Consider the following 19,878-nt stretch of genomic DNA (forward strand, 5'->3'; position numbering starts at 1 on the left):
TCGTTTTTTTTTTTATGCTAAACGGGTAACAGATGAAGACCATTTCTGTGTGCCACTGCAAAGAGTTCTTTAAACAGTGCTTTAAGAATTTTATTTGATTTAAATTTAGTTGTATTCTTAAATTCTTATTTTTATTGATTTTTGTAAACTTGATCAGGATCAATAGCCAAGTCGAAGTTTTTATTTATTTATTAGTTAGTTTTGGCCCATGTCAATCAGTTAGTGTCCAAAGTGTACTTTCGAATTTGGCGACAATTCTGTCAGTTACATATTTTGGCAGCTAATCAGCTAATAAATAAATCCAAACGCAGTTTCTCAAACAGCCCACATTATAGTTACATGTTTTAAGCCTTCAAAGACTGTCATAAACGGCATGCAAAATGTTGGCAATCAGGCAGCCAAATACCAGAAAACCTAAGCAGCTTACTTTATCAGCAAACACTGGTAACTGGTGCACTAACAGACTTTGTGAAAGAGTGAATGGAATAGAGAGAGAGAGAGAGAGAGAGAGAGAGGAGGATATAGTATGCATATAGTAAAAGTTGACCAGTTGAGTTGCGTGTTTGCATTGGACAAACGCTGTTCATGTTGCTCTTAAGTCGAGCATGTTGCATTTATAAATAATATTCGCTTATGCGATGCTGCCCACATGCAAGAGTGCCACAGACAGTGCGGCTTGTGGCACGCAATTAAAATCTTCATTAGCCGCGTTTAATTTCCACTTTTGATTAAAAATAATATACAAAAGAAAAAACCTGAAGGAAAACAAGTAAAAACCGAGAAATACGAATCAAAAAACAACTTGTGACATGTGTCGAATGACTTATCGCCATCGCCGCCAGCGCAGCAGCAAGTGGCAAGTGGCGAGTGGCAAGGCAAGGACTTTAGATGTGGCATACGAAACGAAGTTCGAGTTGGACACCGCTCCGCCTGCTGGGGTGCACACACTTCCTGCCTACTGCCTCTTGCCTCTTGTCTCAAGCCTCCTGCCTCTTGTCTCAAGCCTCCTGCCTCCTGCCTCAAGCCTCTTGCTGCCTCCTGTCTGCTGGCTGATTAGCGTTGGACGCTCGATTCGCTGCATTCGGCTCGATAAGGAGCTATCAATGCGAGCCTAAGTGACAGTTGACTTGTTTATCAATTGACAGCTTTTGCTGCGGCTAAATGGCAGACAAACATACACACACACACACACACACAGCCAGACACACACTGAGGCACACAGATACAAACTGCAGTCAGAGATTTACGCTGCGAAAAGTAACTGTTAATAAGCCATGTTGTTGTGGCCTGTGAAAATGTTGCTTTTAATTAAAAGCTGTTGCCGCTTTTGCAATTGTGCGTTCTTAACCCCCACCGCCCGAAATCTGACATTTGCGTCGGAATGTTTGTACATTTGTGGCTGAATACAGCCATGTATGTATATATGCTTGTATTTTAAAGCCCGATGCTGTCAAGATAAAGAAGCCAACAGGCAGTCTCCGCGCATGTTTAACAGCAAATACACCAACAAAATCACAAGAAGTATGCATTATTGGCGACTCCCAAAGACACCGACACAAATACACACAACACACACACACTCAAAGCACACACAACACACACACACACACACAACACACACAACACACACACACAACACACACACACACACACAGCACACACACAACACACAACACACACTTTGTATTATTGAAAACCAATTCTGCTTCGATTTTGGCATTTATACAACTTTATAGATTTATTACATGTCAATGGATTTAATTCAAATGTTTATAAAATAAATTCATAGCAAAGGGAATTTTGTATTGGTTTCTTAAGCGAGTGTTAATTGCATAGGGAATTTGTGTCTGGGTTCAATTTTCAATAGACTTTAAGATTTTAAATGAAAATAAAAGCTGATCAGGAATTTAACTTATTTAGTTCTTAGCCAAGAAACAATCTTAGCATAATGTAATAAAATCAGAAATTTTATTAATATCCAATTGACTGCATCAATAAATTACATATATTTTATGTTGGTTTTGGATCCTTTATAGCTGAAAGGCCTGCTTTAATCGATAGTTGCTCCAAGAGTCCTAATCTTTATTCTTAATTATTATCCACTTGAGTGTTTTCATCATAGTTTATGAACATGCTCGTGCGGCAACTCTAAATGAGACCACAAAATCCGATGCACAAAACTTTGCGGACCCTCGAGTCAAGTTTATAACATTTCTGCAATTAAGCAATATTTCTTAGTCAAGTGCAAAACTCATTGCGGCGGTCAGCAGCGGCGATTAGGATTACTTTTCAACTACAACTTGCATTGTTTTTATTTTTCTCTTCTTGTTGTGGTTTTTTGTTCTTTTCTGTTGTACAAAGTTGTTCAAGTTTTCTTGTTTGGCTGACCGCAGTGCAGAGCAATTTTTGCAGGATTTGTGGCACTGAGATTGCTCTGCCGCTCATTAGACATGTCGTTTAGCATAGCGTAATGAGCGGCCCCAGGCAAGCCAACCAGCAAGGCAGCATGTTAATCTCACAGCTGGCTGCTCCACTTGCACACATGCGAACAACATCCATTTCCATAAATATCAATTAAGGGACAAAATATCAGAAGTGACAGCAACATGCGGCTGCCACGTCTCCAACAGCTACCGCAGTGGCTACCTGTGGGGCAGCCTACGCATTGAAGTCATCAACGTTGTCCATGTTGTTGTTGTTGTCGTCAAGAGTCGCTTGATATTTTCTATAATTGGACAATTTCGGTGCTACTGCATTACATAGTTGCTCGACCCTGTTCGGCCAGAGTGCAGCCATGCAGCTCATTAAATACATATCAAAATGTATTAGCTCAGGGCCTGGGAGTTATAGTTTTGGCGTTGATCCGTAACTGTGGGCGTGTCAACACAATTGCAGTCACGTCAGGGTTCAATGGGTTTGTCAATTTGTGGCTAATTCGATTTTGTCGCCTTTTGCTCTTTAAATTCAATTAGTCTGTGTCGGCCGCCCCCAACTAACTGGGCACAAAAGTTGTCGAAGTTTGCCCAGCCCAAAATTCCGACTCGAATAAGAAGCTTAGTAAGAAAATGATTATTAAAATGCTTTCACTAATTTTCAGGCCGGCTAGCTCATTACGACATATAGACGGAGAGACAGAGTAACGAAATAAACATAAAAACATTTTCCGAGCTCTATTTGGCAACACTAAGCGTCCACTAAGCGTCAATATTTCATGCTAAGCCTATTAGAGATTATTGTGCCAGCTTACAAAGGCCTAAATGACAAGTGGGAACTGGCAGCGCGGGAGTGGAAAACAAGGGAAGGGAAGGGAAGGGAAGGGGAGATGAAGTCTGGGGACAGTCTTGCGTTTATTAAGCTTACCATTTGCATAATATTTGACACCAAAAGAAGTTAAATGGAATACTAAATGTTCCGACAAGTTCTTAACTTTGACGGGGAAATCGCTTAAGAGTTATACAAATTGTGATTGTAGCTCGGCTGTTAACCCAAATATTGATACAAGAAGTAAATAAAAATTAATCTAAATAATTGTCTAACTTGCTGTGCAAGACATTTAAAGTTAAAGCAACACTAAATCTATTTCATTAAGCCAATGCAATCAACGTTTGATAATATACCCTGTAAATTTATGTCACGGACTGAAGAAGACAACGCCTGTTTCAAATCAGAAAGACGAGATGGATCGATATACATATGTCAGCCTTATACGTTAATCAGTTTAATACAAACACATAAGTTATATATTGACAAATGGCAGCAGAGTGTCTTTTAGCCGGGCATAGCCTCTCAGCTAGAGCATCATTGTTTTTGATGGATGCATGTTTATATCTGCATTCCAACTGCAGCTCATGCCAGCTAAAACATTTGTTATGGAAAATTGTTTTCAAAGTGGAAAAGTTGGCATTGTAATGGCCAGAAACGATAATGTAAAAGAAAACTGGTTAGATGTGCAATATATATATATACATATATAGATATATATGGCTTAAATTCGTTACTAACAAATGGAAAAAAAATATTTAAACAGGATTACAAAATGGGTCAGCTATTTGATCTCCAGTTTTTCAGCAATGTGTTTGCACAGCAATGAACAGTTAGCAGTTAGCAGCTAGCAGCTGTTTGGCTCTTTGCAGTAACTATTTAGTTGGCAGCAAGATGAGGTTAGAGCTCATCTGGTTTGCGGCTCTGCAGAGTGTCCTCGTGTATGGTGCCAAGTTGTCAGTTGTCAAAGTCAACGTCGAACGGGAGTCCTTTTTGGAGTGGCTTTCGATGATATTGTGGCCAACTACAATTAAGCCAGAACCCGAATCAACTCCAGGATCGACAACTGAGATACCCCAAATCAGCAACTATCCCGTTGGGAGGGAATGCACCTGTTGCCACTGTGGTCTAATGAACAATGTGCCGAAGATCGTTGGTGGGCACGAGACGTGTCCTCAGCAATATCCGTGGATGGCTGGTATTCTACTCCTTGGTCACTTCTACTGCGCTGCATCTCTGATCAGTGATCTGTACGTGCTAACTGCAGCTCATTGTGTTCAAGATGTGCCCCCGGAGATAATCACTGTAAGACTATTGGCACACAATCGCAGTAATAGCGATGATCCTGTGGTGCTGGACCGTCTCGCCGTCCATGTGAGAGCCCACGAGCTATATGATCAGCGCAGTTTCGAGAATGATATTGCCCTCATTCGGTTGGAACAGCCGGTGACTTTTGAGACAATCCTGCGACCCGTTTGCTTGCCTGCGCCCGATTCCAGTTTCGATGGGAGGGTTGGCATTGTGACGGGTTGGGGCGCACAGCGGGAGAATGGATTTGCTACGGATATTTTGCAGGTGAGTTGATTGGTTTAATTCGAATTCAAAAGATTCATAATACCCTGAACACGTTCAAAATTCTGTGCGTCTGTCTGTGTGCCTGTCTGTGCGTCTGTCTGTATGACTCGGTGACGATTAGAGCTAGATCAAGTCTATTCCATGTTATCGATAACGCTAGTAATCCATTATCGATACCCATAAAAGTCACAATTTTAAAGATATATAGCTAGACATAATATTGATAGTTCATCTGATAACCATATTTACCATAAATTTGATTATCTAAGGTCTTGCGTTCAGGGTATCTCCTAGTCGAGCTCTCTCGACTAGAGCATTTTTACTTGTTTTTCTTGTTTTTCTTTTTTTTTTTTTGTTTTTTTTTTGTGTGCTAAGCTAACCTTCAACTAAATATACAAATCTTTTCTATGTTTCTTCACCTGCAGAGTCTGAACTATATTCGTCTGAATATTTCTTTATCAATATCTTTCTCACTGCCTTTTTGCTGTTCTTTCTCTTTCTCTATGGCACTCTCTCTCGAACTCGTTCGGGGCGTGCCGCGTCTTAAGATCGTCCTCTCCTGATGGTGTTTGATCTTTGTTTGTATTTATAATTATTATTTTGTTTTTTTTTTTGCTTTTTTTTCATTCCCAATACCTCTTGATCCCCACTTCACTCGGACCTAGTCCGCTTAGTTAAACCTTTTGCCCATCTTCTTGCCAACTCAACAGGAAGTCGACGTATTGATTCTCAGTCAATCCGAATGTCGTAACTCCAGCTATACACCCGCCATGATCACCGACTCCATGCTTTGTGCCGGCTACCTGGGCGAGGGAGGCAAGGATGCCTGCAGTGGAGATAGCGGCGGACCGTTGCTTGTGTCACTGAACGAGCAGGAGCCGGAGCAGTATCAACTGGCTGGGATTGTCTCATGGGGCGCTGGCTGTGGCAGACCCGACTCACCGGGCGTTTATACCAGAGTGAATCAATACCTGCCTTGGATTACAGACCACACATCTGATGCTTGCGACTGCACATCTGAAGCCACACCCAGAGCCGAACAGAAATTGGTAGTTGGGTTGGCTAATTGCAGTTTGTAGCTACGCACGGAGTGCACCTGTCAAACTTTGACTACAACAGTTCGGAGCACCCTGGAGGCAGGGCAAACTTTTGGCGATTGCATTTGAAAATATGTATTTGTAAATTTTGCATAAACTACTTTGACTCAGTTTGCGTGCCATTTTATTTTCCCCAGCAGAGCACTCGCATTCACACTCACGTTAAGAGGATCCCATAGCTGCATCCATAAACGTAACCGTTACCGAATCCAAATCCGAATCCATTGCCAAATAAAAAAGCAATTTGAAAGTGGGTTACCTTACTCGCTCTCTCCCTCTCCCTCTCCCTCTTTGTGTCCCTTGCATCTTCATCTGCATTTTTGGTTTATGATACGATGCAAGTTTGCTTGGCGAAACGGGGCCAGGGACGCGCTGCAGGACCTGGTCCAGAACGAGGCCAGAGTCGTATCGTCTCACTCGTTCTCATATAAATAAATCCCAATTTGCCGCATTTCAACTGCCGCCGCATGCGAAATATTTTGTGCAATTGAGTTTCTTATGCATTTTGCATTGGCGCAATCATAAAAATAAAATAGAAAATAGAAAATATAAAATACCACAGGCAAGGACACCAGCACACGAATCCGGAGACCAGCAGGAGCAAGTTTTTCATTCGAGATAAATTGCTCGAAATATTTGTGGCAAGTGAGTTTCTTAAAGTTGCAATACGATAAGCATAACTTTCTGTTATTGCCAACAAATTATTTACTCTGCCTGGAGGGGAATGCATATTCCCAGCGAGCTTTGATTGGCCATAATGGAGAGCAATGATACTTATGCCAATAACTCAAAATAATAAACTTTGCAAATTGTACATTTATTTATACATTTCTTTTACGATTTACACTGAGTCCGTTGTATTTGTATGATTTTTATTGAATAATATGCTTTCATATCTTGCTCGAATAACTCTCACAAATTCAGTGTGTGTTTTCATTTCTTATCGAATAACGAAGATCTCTCCAATCTGTAGAAGACAAGTAAAGTAAAGGCATCGGTTGGTAAAGTATCTCAGATTTTTCCATCATTTTTTAGTGTAACGCTTTTGCCATCAAGCCAAAAGGGCAAATTGACACGCCCTGGTTTCATATATCGTAATATGCAAATAGTTTTACAATCGCCATGGTTCATTAAAAATGTTTACGACTTCATATTAAAACTACACACAAACTGTGAAACCGTAAAGAAATGCATTTATACTCTTGCCAATAAATTTGTCTCACTTTTTGTTATTTTTTTTTCTGCTTTGCTTTCTGTTACTGTATTCGGTGTTCGGTTTTCGGTTTTCGGGGCCAGGGCACAAAACCCATAAAGATTTCCTACTCAAAGCCATAAAGCAGTCTCGGAGTCTTGTCTTAAACTTAAAGTACTGTCGGCCAGCATGGATTTCCAGCTAAACGACAAATAACTTGGCATTTAATAACTCTACGGGTCCAACTTTTGCTCTCCATCTCTCTCTCTCGCTCACTCATACTCGCTGTCTCTCTGTCTCTTTCTTTCTCTTTCCAATTCTGCAGTGGGTTCATTATTATGCGACGAGTCGACTTCATTGCGAGTTGAGGGGTTTCATAATTTAAAGCAGCGCTTTGTCGCAAAATCAATTTATGTGCTGAAATTAAAGCTGAGGTTGGTAATCGAAATGGATATGTGAGAAAGAGAGAGAGAGAGAGAGAGATAGAGACAGTAAGCGAGAAAGAGACGCATCATCAAGAGTTGAAAGAACTTCAGTAGAGAAAATTGAAAAATATATTTATAAATAAAAAGTAAGTAAATCATTGCATAGATGCTCAACGTGATATCGAAGCATGCATTTAAACTATAAATTCTTTTTTTATCTATGAGTCTCTCTCGACTCCAGCAGACATCTAGCATCAAATACAATAATCATGTGTCATGTTCATAAGTGGTGCCTCCAATGATGCCCAATGATTTCAGTAAAAATAACCTTCACATTTTCTGGGAATGCAAACATGACACATCTCATTATGATGATGTGACTTCCAAAATGATGGAGCCTCCGCTTTTGGCCACAATCATTTGCATGTGCCCCAATCAACACACACACACACACACATACAACCCTCAGGGCTGATTCAGTCCTTTTCTGGTCGTTGTTGCTGCTGCTGTTGTGCGTATGTCGCTGTCGGAGCATTTTGTTTATGATTTTGTAGCTGTCATAAAGTTATTAAAAGTATGTGACATTTTTATGACATTATGACGTCTCGACTCAGAACGACCCAGCCAGAGAGAGAGAGAGAGAGAGAGAGAGAGAGAGTCTCAGAGAGTGCTCAAAATAAATGCCACTTGCTTTTTGTTTTCATTTCATTTGGGACTCGCAGCTTCGTTTGCCCCACGAGCAACAACATGCCGTGAAATATGATATCAAATAAAAAGCAAATTAAAGACGATAAAAATCGTGTCTCGCCTCATGCTGTGCGTTATAAAAACAACAACATTTTCGTTTATATTTTTTTATTTTTTCTTTTGCGAAATCGAAGCCGAAAGCGGCTAAATGTGACCTGAGTCTTGGAGTGGCTTTAAAAAAAAAAAAAACACAGAAAAGAAAACGAAAATTTGCCTCGGATTTGGGGTCTGGTCGGTTCAGTAGTTCTTCTTGTTATTGTTGGTGTTATTCGGCTTGTCATTTGGTGGCTCATAAAACTTGTAAACATCGCACTGATTGTGCCCCCAGTTGAAAGATGCTGAGATATTTTCCATCAGGTTATATTACAGTTTCAGTTTTGGTTCGAGTTTGGACTTGCCCCCTCCAACTTAGCATGTGTCGCAATGAAGCAAAGGCAACTGACATCTGATAAGCTGATGACATCCACATTGATATTTGTTTGTGGTCAAAAAGAAGGCCAATTAAGCCCACATTAAAGATACATTTGTATCTGCAATATGTTAAGTACTTTTTCAAGTTTTCTTTGCTTTAAATACCAAATGAAATCCGTTGATAATCAGTATATTTTAACAAACGAAAATATTTAAATAATATTATTAATTTTTATTCTTTATCCTTGGATTACTTGAAACAAACATCTTTTCATATATGCATATGAAAAGATTCAAACAATCTTTTGGATAAACTCTTTTTAGCTTTAATTCGAGCGCTTTGGTTTGGAGTGGCGCAGATCGTAGCGACGTCGCTTGGAGGCAATCTTTAGTTCGGGTTGACTCTCGAGATCCTCTTTGCTATCATTGTCAATGTCTCCATTGGCATTTGTATTGATCCCTGAATCGTCCTTGACATCGACAGCAGCGGCAGCTGACTGCAGCAGATCCTCGCCAGATTCAGTCTCGTTGGCTGTGTCGGCCTTCAAATCATCTGGAACTGTTTTGTTCTCTGCACAGTTTTCAACCAATTTCCCTCGCTTGACCTTCGGCTGGCTATCGGCTCCACTGCCCCAAAGATCGTCCATCATTTGCTCCAGCTCAATGTCCTCGGGCAATGGATTGCTATTGTCCGCTGGCAGCTGAGAATTGTCGTCGTTGTTAGTCGTGTTAGTCTCCTCGTGCTTGGCTACGGGATCATCCTCATCCTCCGAGTGTAGGATGCCAATGGGCAGATTCTGTTGGAAGGCATTCGCCTTGCTGACCTCGACAACAATGTCGCTGTGGCCAGCAGTGTTCCTTGGGCCATAGTGTGGCAAATATTCGCCAAAGAACCCATGGATCAGCGATGGATTCACATTGCCATAGTATCCAGCATAGTCGGGCACATGATCAACCTCAATGTTTGACTCCGAATCCTGGGGATTCAGATATATCGCTTCCAGTGCTGGCGGTAGCAATGACTCCGCCAACTGTCGATTGCTGCCGATGCGTCCACGTCGTGGCAGTTGCTCCTCCGTCTTATGTTCCTGCTGCTGCAGTTGTCGCACATCGTTCTGGTAGTTTAACAGCGTATTGAAACGCATACGGGTCATCTGCAGTCTGGAACACGAGCCGTGAATCATGGTGCAAGGATCTTTGGCAACCTCATCAATGACTGGCGTCTCCACCTCCAGCTCACATTCCGGTGTATTTATGCAAATGAGCATCTCCTGTTGATGTGGCTTAAAGTGCTTGTGCTGAAAGTACATCTGGAAATTGTCCTGTGGCTCTGAATGTCGCTCCACAGCCTGGAAGCCCACCTCGTACAGCTGGCTGACAAGCTGGGCTACGCTGCGACAGCGAAAGATGCTCTGGTCACTGAACAGATAATCCTGCAATCCGATGTAGCTCAACTGCAGCAGCTGACCATCGCCGGACCAATTGATAAAGTTGATCTGCTTACTGCTGGCCGCCAGATGAAGCTTGCGGAGGAAGTTGTAATTGAGCAACGACTCTGGATCACGATCGGGACTGGGTGCAGCAGTGGTAGCAGCAGTGAGAGCAGCAGTGGCAGCAGCAGTGGTAGCAGCAGTTGCAGCAGCAGTGGCAGCAGCAGTGGCAGCAGCACGGGGAGCAGCAGTGAGAGCAGCAGTGGCAGCAGCAACGGGAGCAGTGCCAGCAGCAGTAGCAGCAGCAGTGAGAGCAGCAGTGGCAGCAGCAGTGGGAGCAGCAATGACAGCAGCAGTGGAAGCAGCAGTGAGAGCAGCTCGGGGAGTAGCCGTGGCAGCAGCAGTGCCAGCAGCAGTGCCAGCAGCAGAGGGAGCAGCAATGACAGCAGCAGTGGCAGCAGCAGTGGCAGCAGCACGGGGAGCAGCCGTGGCAGCAGAATAAGTAGTTGGAACAAGAGCGCTTGCAGTCACAGCAGCTGCCTGGCGAACTTTTTCCTGCGGCACCAACTTCGACTCCGATCCCGGTTCCGGAATGGGCTTTGGATTATTCTCCACCTCGTTGGACTCCGCGTCGAAAGCTCTGAAGAACTTCACCAGCTCTGATTCCCCAGTTTGCGTCCGCTCCTGTTGCACGACTTGCTCAGCTAAGGCATTAGCTCTTTTCTTAGTCTTCCGGCTTGGCATGTTTTATTACAACTTTTTTTCGGGTCTGCTTATTGACGAGATATTTTCTCAAATGAAACGCACAAAATTCGACTCTGTCATCCAAGGCAGTTAGGGATGAAAGCTTTCCAATACTGACAACGATTCCAAAGTGAATGCGATACAATAAATAAAATCGATAGGTTTTTCCAAGCTCCAAAATATATTCGAATATGAATTGAAGCTTCGATAAAATTGACATAGAAAGTGAACTACAAATAAATAAATAAAAAAAAGTATCGTTTTTGGTGTGTTCTTTATTTTGAAGAATGCAAATTGATTTATGCTGTTTTCTTTTTTCATATCAATGCTTGGAACTGTGTTCCGTTCCCTTCATGGCAAATCAACTTTCCCATTGAACTTTAACGACTTGGCAACATTTCCTCTTTAGCCGCAACGCCCCCAACATGCAACATGCAAATAGAAACAAATGTGAAACTTGACTACAAAAAAAAAAAAAAATAATAACATACAAAGAAAAAAAGAAGAAAACTAAAGAAAAAGTACTTCTGAATGTCGAATATTGAATACACTTTCTTGCATAAATATGTCTTTTGCTGGCTACAGCTAAAGTGATTCGGAATTGGTTTATGGCATTTGTTGAATTGTTATTAATATAATTTATTTTAAAAATTAATTTAATCAACTACTTTCCACAAACTTATAAAACTCTGTTGCAAGCGTATAGAAATCAGTCACAAAAAATAAGGAAAAAAAGACGATAGAATATTATAAAGCAGCAAACACATTTCATTCCATTTGAATGCATTTTATGTATTGTTTGCAATAAATCTATTGTTATTCATGTGCACCCTTTTGGCACCCGTCGCGACGTCACGCACTCAGTTGGCGGCAAATTTCAAAGGGGGGTCCCTTTCAAAAAAAAGAAAAAAGGATACACCCGCAATATCAATAATAACAACAACATAAAAAAGGCCGCCAACATTTGACACTGGTTGTTGTTGTGGTTGTTGTGGTTGTTGTTGGGTATTCGAGAGACCAAAGCACGTAGCCAATCAGTCGAAGCGGGTCGGAGGCAACAGTAGCTTTAAATTGACATTTACATGATTATTTAATATACATCCTTTAATCATGAGGCGTTCGCTGTGTTTGCCGGGCAAAGAAACCAAGTTTTATGTTGGTTCATTGGCTGCCTGAATGAATGAATGAATGAATGGATGGTTGGCCATCGACATGAACATCGACATTGGCATCGACATTGGCATCAATATGGCCACATGCCACAGGCAGTGGACAGGAGTCATGTATGTGCCATATTTATTAATGCTCACTTAGGCTTTAAAATAAAATAAATGAAGAGCAACTAACTAACTACAACTAAAAATAAAATAAAATTAAAATAAAATAAATTGCTCTAAATGAAAATAAAATTCTGATTCTGTTATGAAATTAGTATTTGTTTAACAAAAATTAAGTCAAAAATAATCAAAGTATAAGTTTGTTAAAAATAACATTCATAATTTATTTAAGAGTAGTTCTATATGTTTTATATATACAATGATATCTGATATTAACTTGTTTAAAAATTGAAAATATTTTCATACTTTAACTGCAAACAAACTTTGTTTGATTGGTGCACTTTGAGTAATTTGCAAATCGTTAAAATTTGATTCTGATTTTATGACCACTGCTGGCGACTTCTGCTTTGATCTGTCTGTGGTTAACTTTATGGCCAAGTTATGATTTTCCGCTTTTATTTGAACTGTGCAACTGTGATAAACAATAAAAGTCGCGAATAAATTTACAAGTCGACCAAAAGTACGACACGCACGTGATTTTCACAATGTTTCCTTTTGTGCCTTTTGCAGTTTCCCTTGATTTTCATTTTGGTTTTCCTTCCTTTGCTTTATTTGGATTTTTTTTGTTTGTTTTTTTTTGCGCATGACGGAAACGAGCAAAGTTTCTTTTATGATTTGACGACCATGTAACGTATCCGAGTTCGAGTTAAAATATAGTTTCATTCTCAGTTTCACTTGTGGCTTAGCTTATTTGTTTTTTTTTCTTGCAGTGTAACGCCATAATGGTATTTGTTCAAAGTTCTGGCGGAACATTGCTTAAAGCTCCGGTATTGCTGGTTACAACAGGAATTTTGATTTGCGATTCTGGGTCAAAATTCGTATGAAATTTCTGTTTTCCTGAGTCACAACTTTGTCAACAGTAATCCGATTTTCCGAAACCAGCACTTTTCCAGCACAAAACTGCATTTAACGTGGAAACTGCTATTCAGACTCGATTTCCTTGTTAAAATTTTCTCCATGCGACAGCTGCACTGGTCAAGTTTATAGGTTCGACCTTCTCCGACAGTTTGAATTTGAATTTTTCTGACATCTTTTTAACTTTTGATGCAGTATCAATAAATAATTAATATAATGTTAAAACAGATTCAGACTTTATATAATTATTGGCGAATATATAAAAGCTTTTCTTAAAAGATGCTTTAATTGATTGCTCGATATTTATCGCAGTTTGCTTCGGTTGAACAAAATAAATGCAGATTATTTTGTATGCACTTCGTCCATCTTTAAGCGTTTGAAATATGTTTAAGAATAGAAAAAATAACAAGCATGACTATTGCATGCTCTTTAAAAAGGAATTTTAATCAGCAACTCCTAAATATATAGTGAAATAGATATGCAAACATATAAAACAAACACGGAAAATAAGCAATGCTTTTAAGGAAATTAAGGAACTAAAGCAGCTCTTTATTTAAGTTTAACAATATCTGAAGTACACACAAATTTTATATACAAAAAAATGCTGATTGATTTGCCATTTATCCGGTCATTGATTTGAAGATTACACTAGATACATAGATATATATACATTTATATATATGAAAGGTAATAATTAGTTGGGTTAATAACACATATCCATCTTTGTATCTTTTATGGCAGCACAAGCAACACTCTGCAGTTGAAATACTCTCCACATAAAACTGAAAAGCCGCCACAAACAAACAAATACGAAGGCGAAGGCGCCGTTGCTGAGTTTTAATGCGTGTCAAGTGGTCATACATTATGGGTTTTTATGGTTTATGGGCGCTACTTATATGGCCTGTCCCACACACCACATGTGTGTCTGTTGTGTGTGTGTGTCTCTTGTGTGTGTGTTTTTTTTTGGGCGTTTTACTTGCATATTTTCAAATATTTTTGTTTTGAATGCCATAAAAATGAAAAGACGCACTCTTTGTTGCCCCCTTCCCCTGCCCCACCACACACTTTGCATCCCTTTCACCGTTTGACAGCTGTCAAATTGCTTTCCTATAAACTTCCGCCCGGGTCCAGCTGAGCAGTGTCAATTGCATTTTTATGAGCTTCTGATTTGTTCGTCTTATTTGGAGTACACATGACTCAGGCGAGCAACTCTCTCTTTGTGGGTTCCTTCACTCACTGATGACTCACAAAACGCTGAGCAAACAATGTCAAGCAATAATCCATCAATCATTTTACATTCTCAAGTCCAAGTCCAAGTCCCAGACTCGCCTCAACTAATTAAAATAAATGGTTAGTTCTCGTATTGTAACTCATAATTAGTGAAGGATTGCACAATGAGCGCCAAAATTCATTGATTATATGGTCAACATGCCAACGAATCATTTTTCAAAAATATATACATATATATATACACATATATATATATATATATATATTTATATATATTGCTACTTGAATGGAACTTAATTGGTGTTAATGATGCTTCAAAACTCTGACGTTTTCTTTTGAACTGCTAATCTATAATTACAAAATGTGCTTTGTGTTAATGACAAAAATGTAAATAAGAAAATCAAGAAAAATAAATAAAAATTCCAAATAAATAGGCAAACATATAAACCAGAGTTCCGTTCCAGTAGTTCTTTCAATATGCCATAATAATAATAATGGTAATTGAAATGCTGTAAAAAGTTCCAATTATTTATTATTATTACAACTTGCTTATCGCAGAGTCAATAAAAGCTGGCGACTTCAAATTTGGAATATAAATTCGCCGATAAAGTTTTTATTTGATTGATAACTGCACCCGTTTATAAATGAATAAAATGAAACTAAAATATTATATTTGACATAGAAAAGAATACTCAGTTTTTAGCTACTCTGTCTACATTTGGCTCACATCTGTTTGCTGGTTCCAATTGAATCTTAACCCAAGTTAAATCTGACTAATTGCAATGCTAATTCCATTTAAAAGGGACTAGTGAAAATCTGTTTGCCTTTGCCTTGTAATATGATATTTTCGTTGGTAAATGTGTAACCCTCTCGGAGAACTCCACATTTGGTATTACTTTCCCTTGGGCTCCGCAGGAGTGAAAGTATTTGTTAAGTATTTGTCTGCTATGCGTTTGCCTAATGAAGCGTTAAAGGACTCGTTCCTTGTTGCTGATAATTAACGCAACTCCAAACTCCGTTTCAGGCCAGGCCAGGCCAGGCTCGGCCAGGGATACCATTAACCCTTGACATTTGTCACATGCACACACAAGGCAAAAAAAGAAAGGAGTTGTCAGCTTCGAGTCCTGTTGCCGAGTTGCAAGTCAATCTACGTGATGTGGCGTCCTTTCTGCTGCATGCCTCATCGACTTGAGCAACGCAATTGTTGAAACAGATGTCAAATTGTTGAAAATTTTCCTCGTTTTTCCCCCTTTCTTTTTTGTTTTGTTTTTTTGTATTTATTTTTCTATGCGTGTGTTTGTTCTGGCTTTTGTTTTCTTTTGTCTTGGCTCATTGACTGTGTGGTTTCGAATTTCTGTGAAATATTTCAGCCTGCCCCTTCTCTCTGCCTGCCTCTCCCTTGGACAACTCCCAAGCAACTTTAAAGTATTGAATGCATCTCCATTTCAATTCTATCGATTTGTAGTCCTGCCAGACAGAGAAAGCGATATAGAGAAAGATATATTAAGAAAAGGAGTTGTGCATTGACAATCAAATGTGAAAACTCGACAAATTCTAAATATATACACCAAATTGTGTATGTTTCCCAAACACACTTGGGGAATAGATTCCCCGGTGCGGGAAATGCATCCATTTTAAGTGAATTGAAATCTTCTCAATATTTTCAGTTTAACTGCGGATTAATTTGATTTGTATAAATTGCTGATAGAACTCGAAGGTAAACCTTACAAATAATTCGAGGTTTCTTATATATTTTATCGCAGCAACTCAATAACAAATTCAATTTTCTCTAATAATTTTCATCAGTTTTTTGCCATGCCTGTCGTGCCTTGAAACTGTTACAACTTTGTCAAAATTCCACCGATTTTCAATGCCAAATCCATTTTGATATTCCCTAACTAAATTCTAAATAAATTTGTGGCATTTTCTGTCAATTAAAAATATCAAGTCAATTAAGTTGCCAAATTCATTTTGAATTTAGTTATGCGAAAGTACAAGGCAGCTTTGCCTCTCTTTCTCTATTTTAATTTAGTTTTGAGCAACTTTCTTTCTGCCTTTTATTTCAATTAGTATTCTGAGTAGCTATTCTTTTCTCTCTCTGTGTTTTAATTGAGTTCTTCGAGTGTAGACTCTAGTTTTAGAGCAGCTTTTCTTCTCTATCTTTCACTTAAATTAGTTGAGAGTAGCTTTTCTTCTCTATCTTTCACTTAAATTAGTTAAGAGTAGTTTTTCTTCTTTATTTTCAATTTAATTGAGAATTGCTTTTCTTCATTCTCTTTTGATTAGGTTGAAGGCAGCTTTTCTTCTCTCTTTCTCTGTAAATTTAGTTGAGAGTAGCCTTTCTTCATTTTCCTTCTTTTATTTTAATTAATTTAACGTAGCTTTCTCTCTCTCTCTCTCTCTCTCTCTTTCCCAATTGAATCTGCAATTCTTTTACCAATTTATGCGCTTCTCAGTTTAAGTTGCAGTCAACAGCGCCTTCAACTTGCAACTTCAGTTGAGCTCAGCTGAGTGCGAAAATCATTTGTGATGAATAATACAACTTTATCAGCGACGAGTATCGTTTTGCTTGAGGTGCCCCCTCACTCGTTGCTGCTGTTGCTGTTGTTGTTGTTGTTTGTGGCAGCCCCTCCCCAAATTTGGCATTTGCTGTGCCAGCCTCGCAGTTTCCTTGAAGCGTGCATAAGTGAAATGTGCGCAAGATACTTCAGCGTGCAGCATACAGATACAGATACAGATACATTCAAGTCAGCAGTCGTGGGGCAGCATCAGCATCAGCAGCACCAGCAGCAGCATCAGCAGCAGCAGCAGCAGCAGCAGCAGCACCCAAAAAGGTAATTAATCATCGTCATGGGGCGTGTGCACGATTCGCTTAACGTGCGCCGCTGGCGGTGGTTTTCTGCATGTGGAGCCTAGCAGTGGAGGAGGGGAGTGTGTGGCAGTTGCAAGTTGCGGTTACCCAACTGCTGTTGACTGTCGCTTGTGCTGCTTTACGGGGTCGCCGTCTCAGACATTTGTGGCATATTACTCAAGGCAGATATACTTATATATATATATATATATATTTCCATATTTCCATATGTGCTCTGACACCCATGCGACATGTCTGGGTGTGTGTGTCTGGGGGAGGGTTGGGGGGGGGGGGGCTGATTGTTACCAAGGGGCGTGGCAATAATCATAACGAGCTAAATTAATGCGTTTCTTTCTACATGGAGCAGAATTCCCGTGCAGCTTGTGACACATTTGCTGATTTTGCCAAAACAGTCGCTGAAATGGGGAGAGACACACACAAATTGAGTCTATGTGTAAAATATACCCTGTAATCGCAATAGGCACCTGCTTTATAAAAGAAAAGAGAGGAGTATTAATGATATAAAAAAGTTCCAGCTGTTTTTTAATGATATTCAAATATTGTAAAATCAATGTAGAAAAAAGGCATTGTTTTTTAGAGCTAGTTTTTCTAGCTATTTTATAGCTTCTACGGCTAGAATATTAAGGCAAGTAGCTTTTTTTGATTTTACACATATATTTAAGTAGCTTAACTTTAATTATTACTACTTAATCAGATCAATTTTAAAATGTGTTTTTTTTTTATTTTAAAATTTGATTAGCTTCAAAGTCTGTCCTTTGATTGTCTTTTTATCGCAATCCAGGGTATGCTTCAGTCCTGCATTTATATATAAATCGCAACTCATTAATAATATTTGCTTCTAATATTTTTGTTTCTAGCTGAAATTTTGCTTTTGGCCAAGCGGATTCAATTTTAATTGATGTGCGGCTGATTTCAACGATTTCGAGACTCATTTGACTTGGTCAACGGGGCGTGGCATCGCAGAGGGGGAGGGCGAGCCTTGAGCGGATTATGCATGAGGCATAAACAGCTAATTGGATGCTGAGCTAATTAGTGTTGTCTAGTTGGCTTGAAGTGGACCAGAACCAGGTATAAAGCGAGGAGTTTGGATGGGGAAAATTCTTCCATCCTTGAGAATATGATTATTTGTCGAAATTCTGGTAAAAATCTATTTGAAACGTTAGTAATTATATATCTTAAATCATATTTTAAAGTATTTTCAATCATTCAATATTTAAATCTTCACTGTAAACTTTCAGCTTCTGTAAAAGTGCTGTTAACAGAGGCTGTTAAATGCGACGATACCTGTAGCAGCAGCAGCGACTGTTACTGCGACGACGTGTTTGACGACGGCGTCAATTCTCACCCGCACACAAAAACAGACACTCGCCGACAATAAAAACACGTACTTATCAGTGGCACACACACACACACACACACATGCAGAGGCACGAAACAGACAACAACAGAGAGCTTGCTTGAAATAAACAAAAAACAGCTGTTTGCTGTCTCACTTCCAAATTCCAGTGAGAGTAGCAGCTGAGAAACAGGTTTTGTTGTCTGCCGGCATTCGAGTGGCGTTGCTATAAAAAAAGAGAGAGAGCGAGAGAGAGTTTATAGCAAGTCCAGGCAGATTTTGTTGCATGACTTAAGTTTGATGAAATTACATTTAAAATGTGTAGAAATGTTAATTTGAAAAATAACAATAAAAATAACTAAGAATTATAGAAATTTGCATGTGTAAAATAAAAAAATTAAACAAAGACAAATGCATTCAATTTGTGTTTGTCAAACTCTCACAAGTGAATTTCTCGCATGCGACTTCTTTACTTGCTCTCTCAACAAGCGCAGCCGAGCGACTAATCGAACCGAAGGCAAGCACGAGCATAAAACCGTTCGTGCCGAAGCCGAAGCATCCATACAGCCACCCACAAGCGCACGCACACACATACGCATGCCGCTACTTATGCTTAGAGTTCTGTTTGACTCTGCTGCTGTTGCTGCTGCTGCTTCTGCTGCTGGTGCTGGTGCTGGTGCTGTCGCTTCCAATTGGAAGGCGCCAGTTGTAAAGCGAAACTCGTCGCGAGCGGTTGTCTTCCTGAGCGCCGTTCTATCGTCGTTGTCGTCTCAGTCGTCGTCGTCGTCGTTGACGTTTCCCCGTTCAACTTTCAATTTTACGTAAATTTTTAAATTGCGCGACGTTCTATGCAAATGTAAATGCGAAAAAAGGAGCAGCGAAATGTGAAATGTGAAAAGCGCGTGTTGAGGCTTTAAAAGTTGTTAACATTAAATCTTCCAAAGTCATAAAACGGTAAACAGCAGTGGCATCTGCACAGCGTCGACTCCAATAAGAAAACAGCGTTTGCGAACTTTACGCTGCTTTGAACCTTTTAAACGCGCCGCGCTTTTTTCGTTTTGCACGTTAGGCTTTGCCATCCAATTGGTATTGCATTGATTGAATAGCAGCTGACGCTGACGCTGACGCAGACGCTGACGTTCCAGCTTAGCGGTTCGCGGCATGCAAACACAAATTCTAATTGCAAAGTGTGACCAAAGTGCGTTGAATCTCGATTTAAAAAGTAATTTGCCGCCGCTTTAACAGTGCTTTTGTTGTTGTTGTTGTTCTCGTTCATCTTCTTCTTCTTGTTGATGTTATTATTATTGCGGATCATTTTCGCTGATAGTTTTAATTAATTTTTATCGCACACCACTTGATTTATGCA

The 19,878-nt window shown here is 39.7% G+C and overlaps 2 protein-coding genes across 2 annotated transcripts; one reads left to right on the plus strand and one right to left on the minus strand.

The window, feature by feature from the left end:
* Positions 1–4,155: 4,155 nt before the first annotated feature.
* On the plus strand, positions 4,156–5,915 carry LOC6560554 (transmembrane protease serine 3). The gene is made up of 2 exons (XM_001985981.1): positions 4,156–4,836; positions 5,547–5,915. The coding sequence occupies exons 1-2, from the start codon at positions 4,156–4,158 to the stop codon at positions 5,913–5,915; spliced, it is 1,050 nt and encodes a 349-aa protein (XP_001986017.1).
* A 3,014-nt stretch (positions 5,916–8,929) lies between these two features.
* On the minus strand, positions 8,930–10,882 carry LOC6560555. The gene is made up of 2 exons (XM_032735578.1): positions 10,707–10,882; positions 8,930–10,334 (listed from the first exon to the last, which is right to left on the minus strand). The coding sequence occupies exons 1-2, from the start codon at positions 10,880–10,882 to the stop codon at positions 9,035–9,037; spliced, it is 1,476 nt and encodes a 491-aa protein (XP_032591469.1). The 3' UTR covers positions 8,930–9,034.
* Between the last annotated feature and the right edge of the window lie 8,996 nt (positions 10,883–19,878).

This window comes from Drosophila grimshawi, unplaced genomic scaffold, assembly GCF_018153295.1.
Source record: "Drosophila grimshawi isolate 15287-2541.00 unplaced genomic scaffold, ASM1815329v1 contig_1367, whole genome shotgun sequence".
Taxonomy (NCBI): Eukaryota; Metazoa; Arthropoda; class Insecta; order Diptera; family Drosophilidae; genus Drosophila; species Drosophila grimshawi.

What these genes read in the sequence shown, in the direction of transcription:
- LOC6560554 (XM_001985981.1), top strand. Translation starts at nt 4,156, where the DNA reads ATGAGGTTAGAGCTCATCTGGTTTGCGGCTCTGCAGAGTGTCCTCGTG. An exon ending in TTGCTACGGATATTTTGCAG is followed by an intron (nt 4,837 to 5,546) that starts GTGAGTTGATTG and finishes CCAACTCAACAG; the next exon opens with GAAGTCGACGTATTGATTCT.
- LOC6560555 (XM_032735578.1), bottom strand. Translation starts at nt 10,882, where the DNA reads ATGCCAAGCCGGAAGACTAAGAAAAGAGCTAATGCCTTAGCTGAGCAA. An exon ending in GAACCGGGATCGGAGTCGAA is followed by an intron (nt 10,335 to 10,706) that starts GTTGGTGCCGCA and finishes TGCAACTGCTGC; the next exon opens with TACCACTGCTGCTGCCACTG.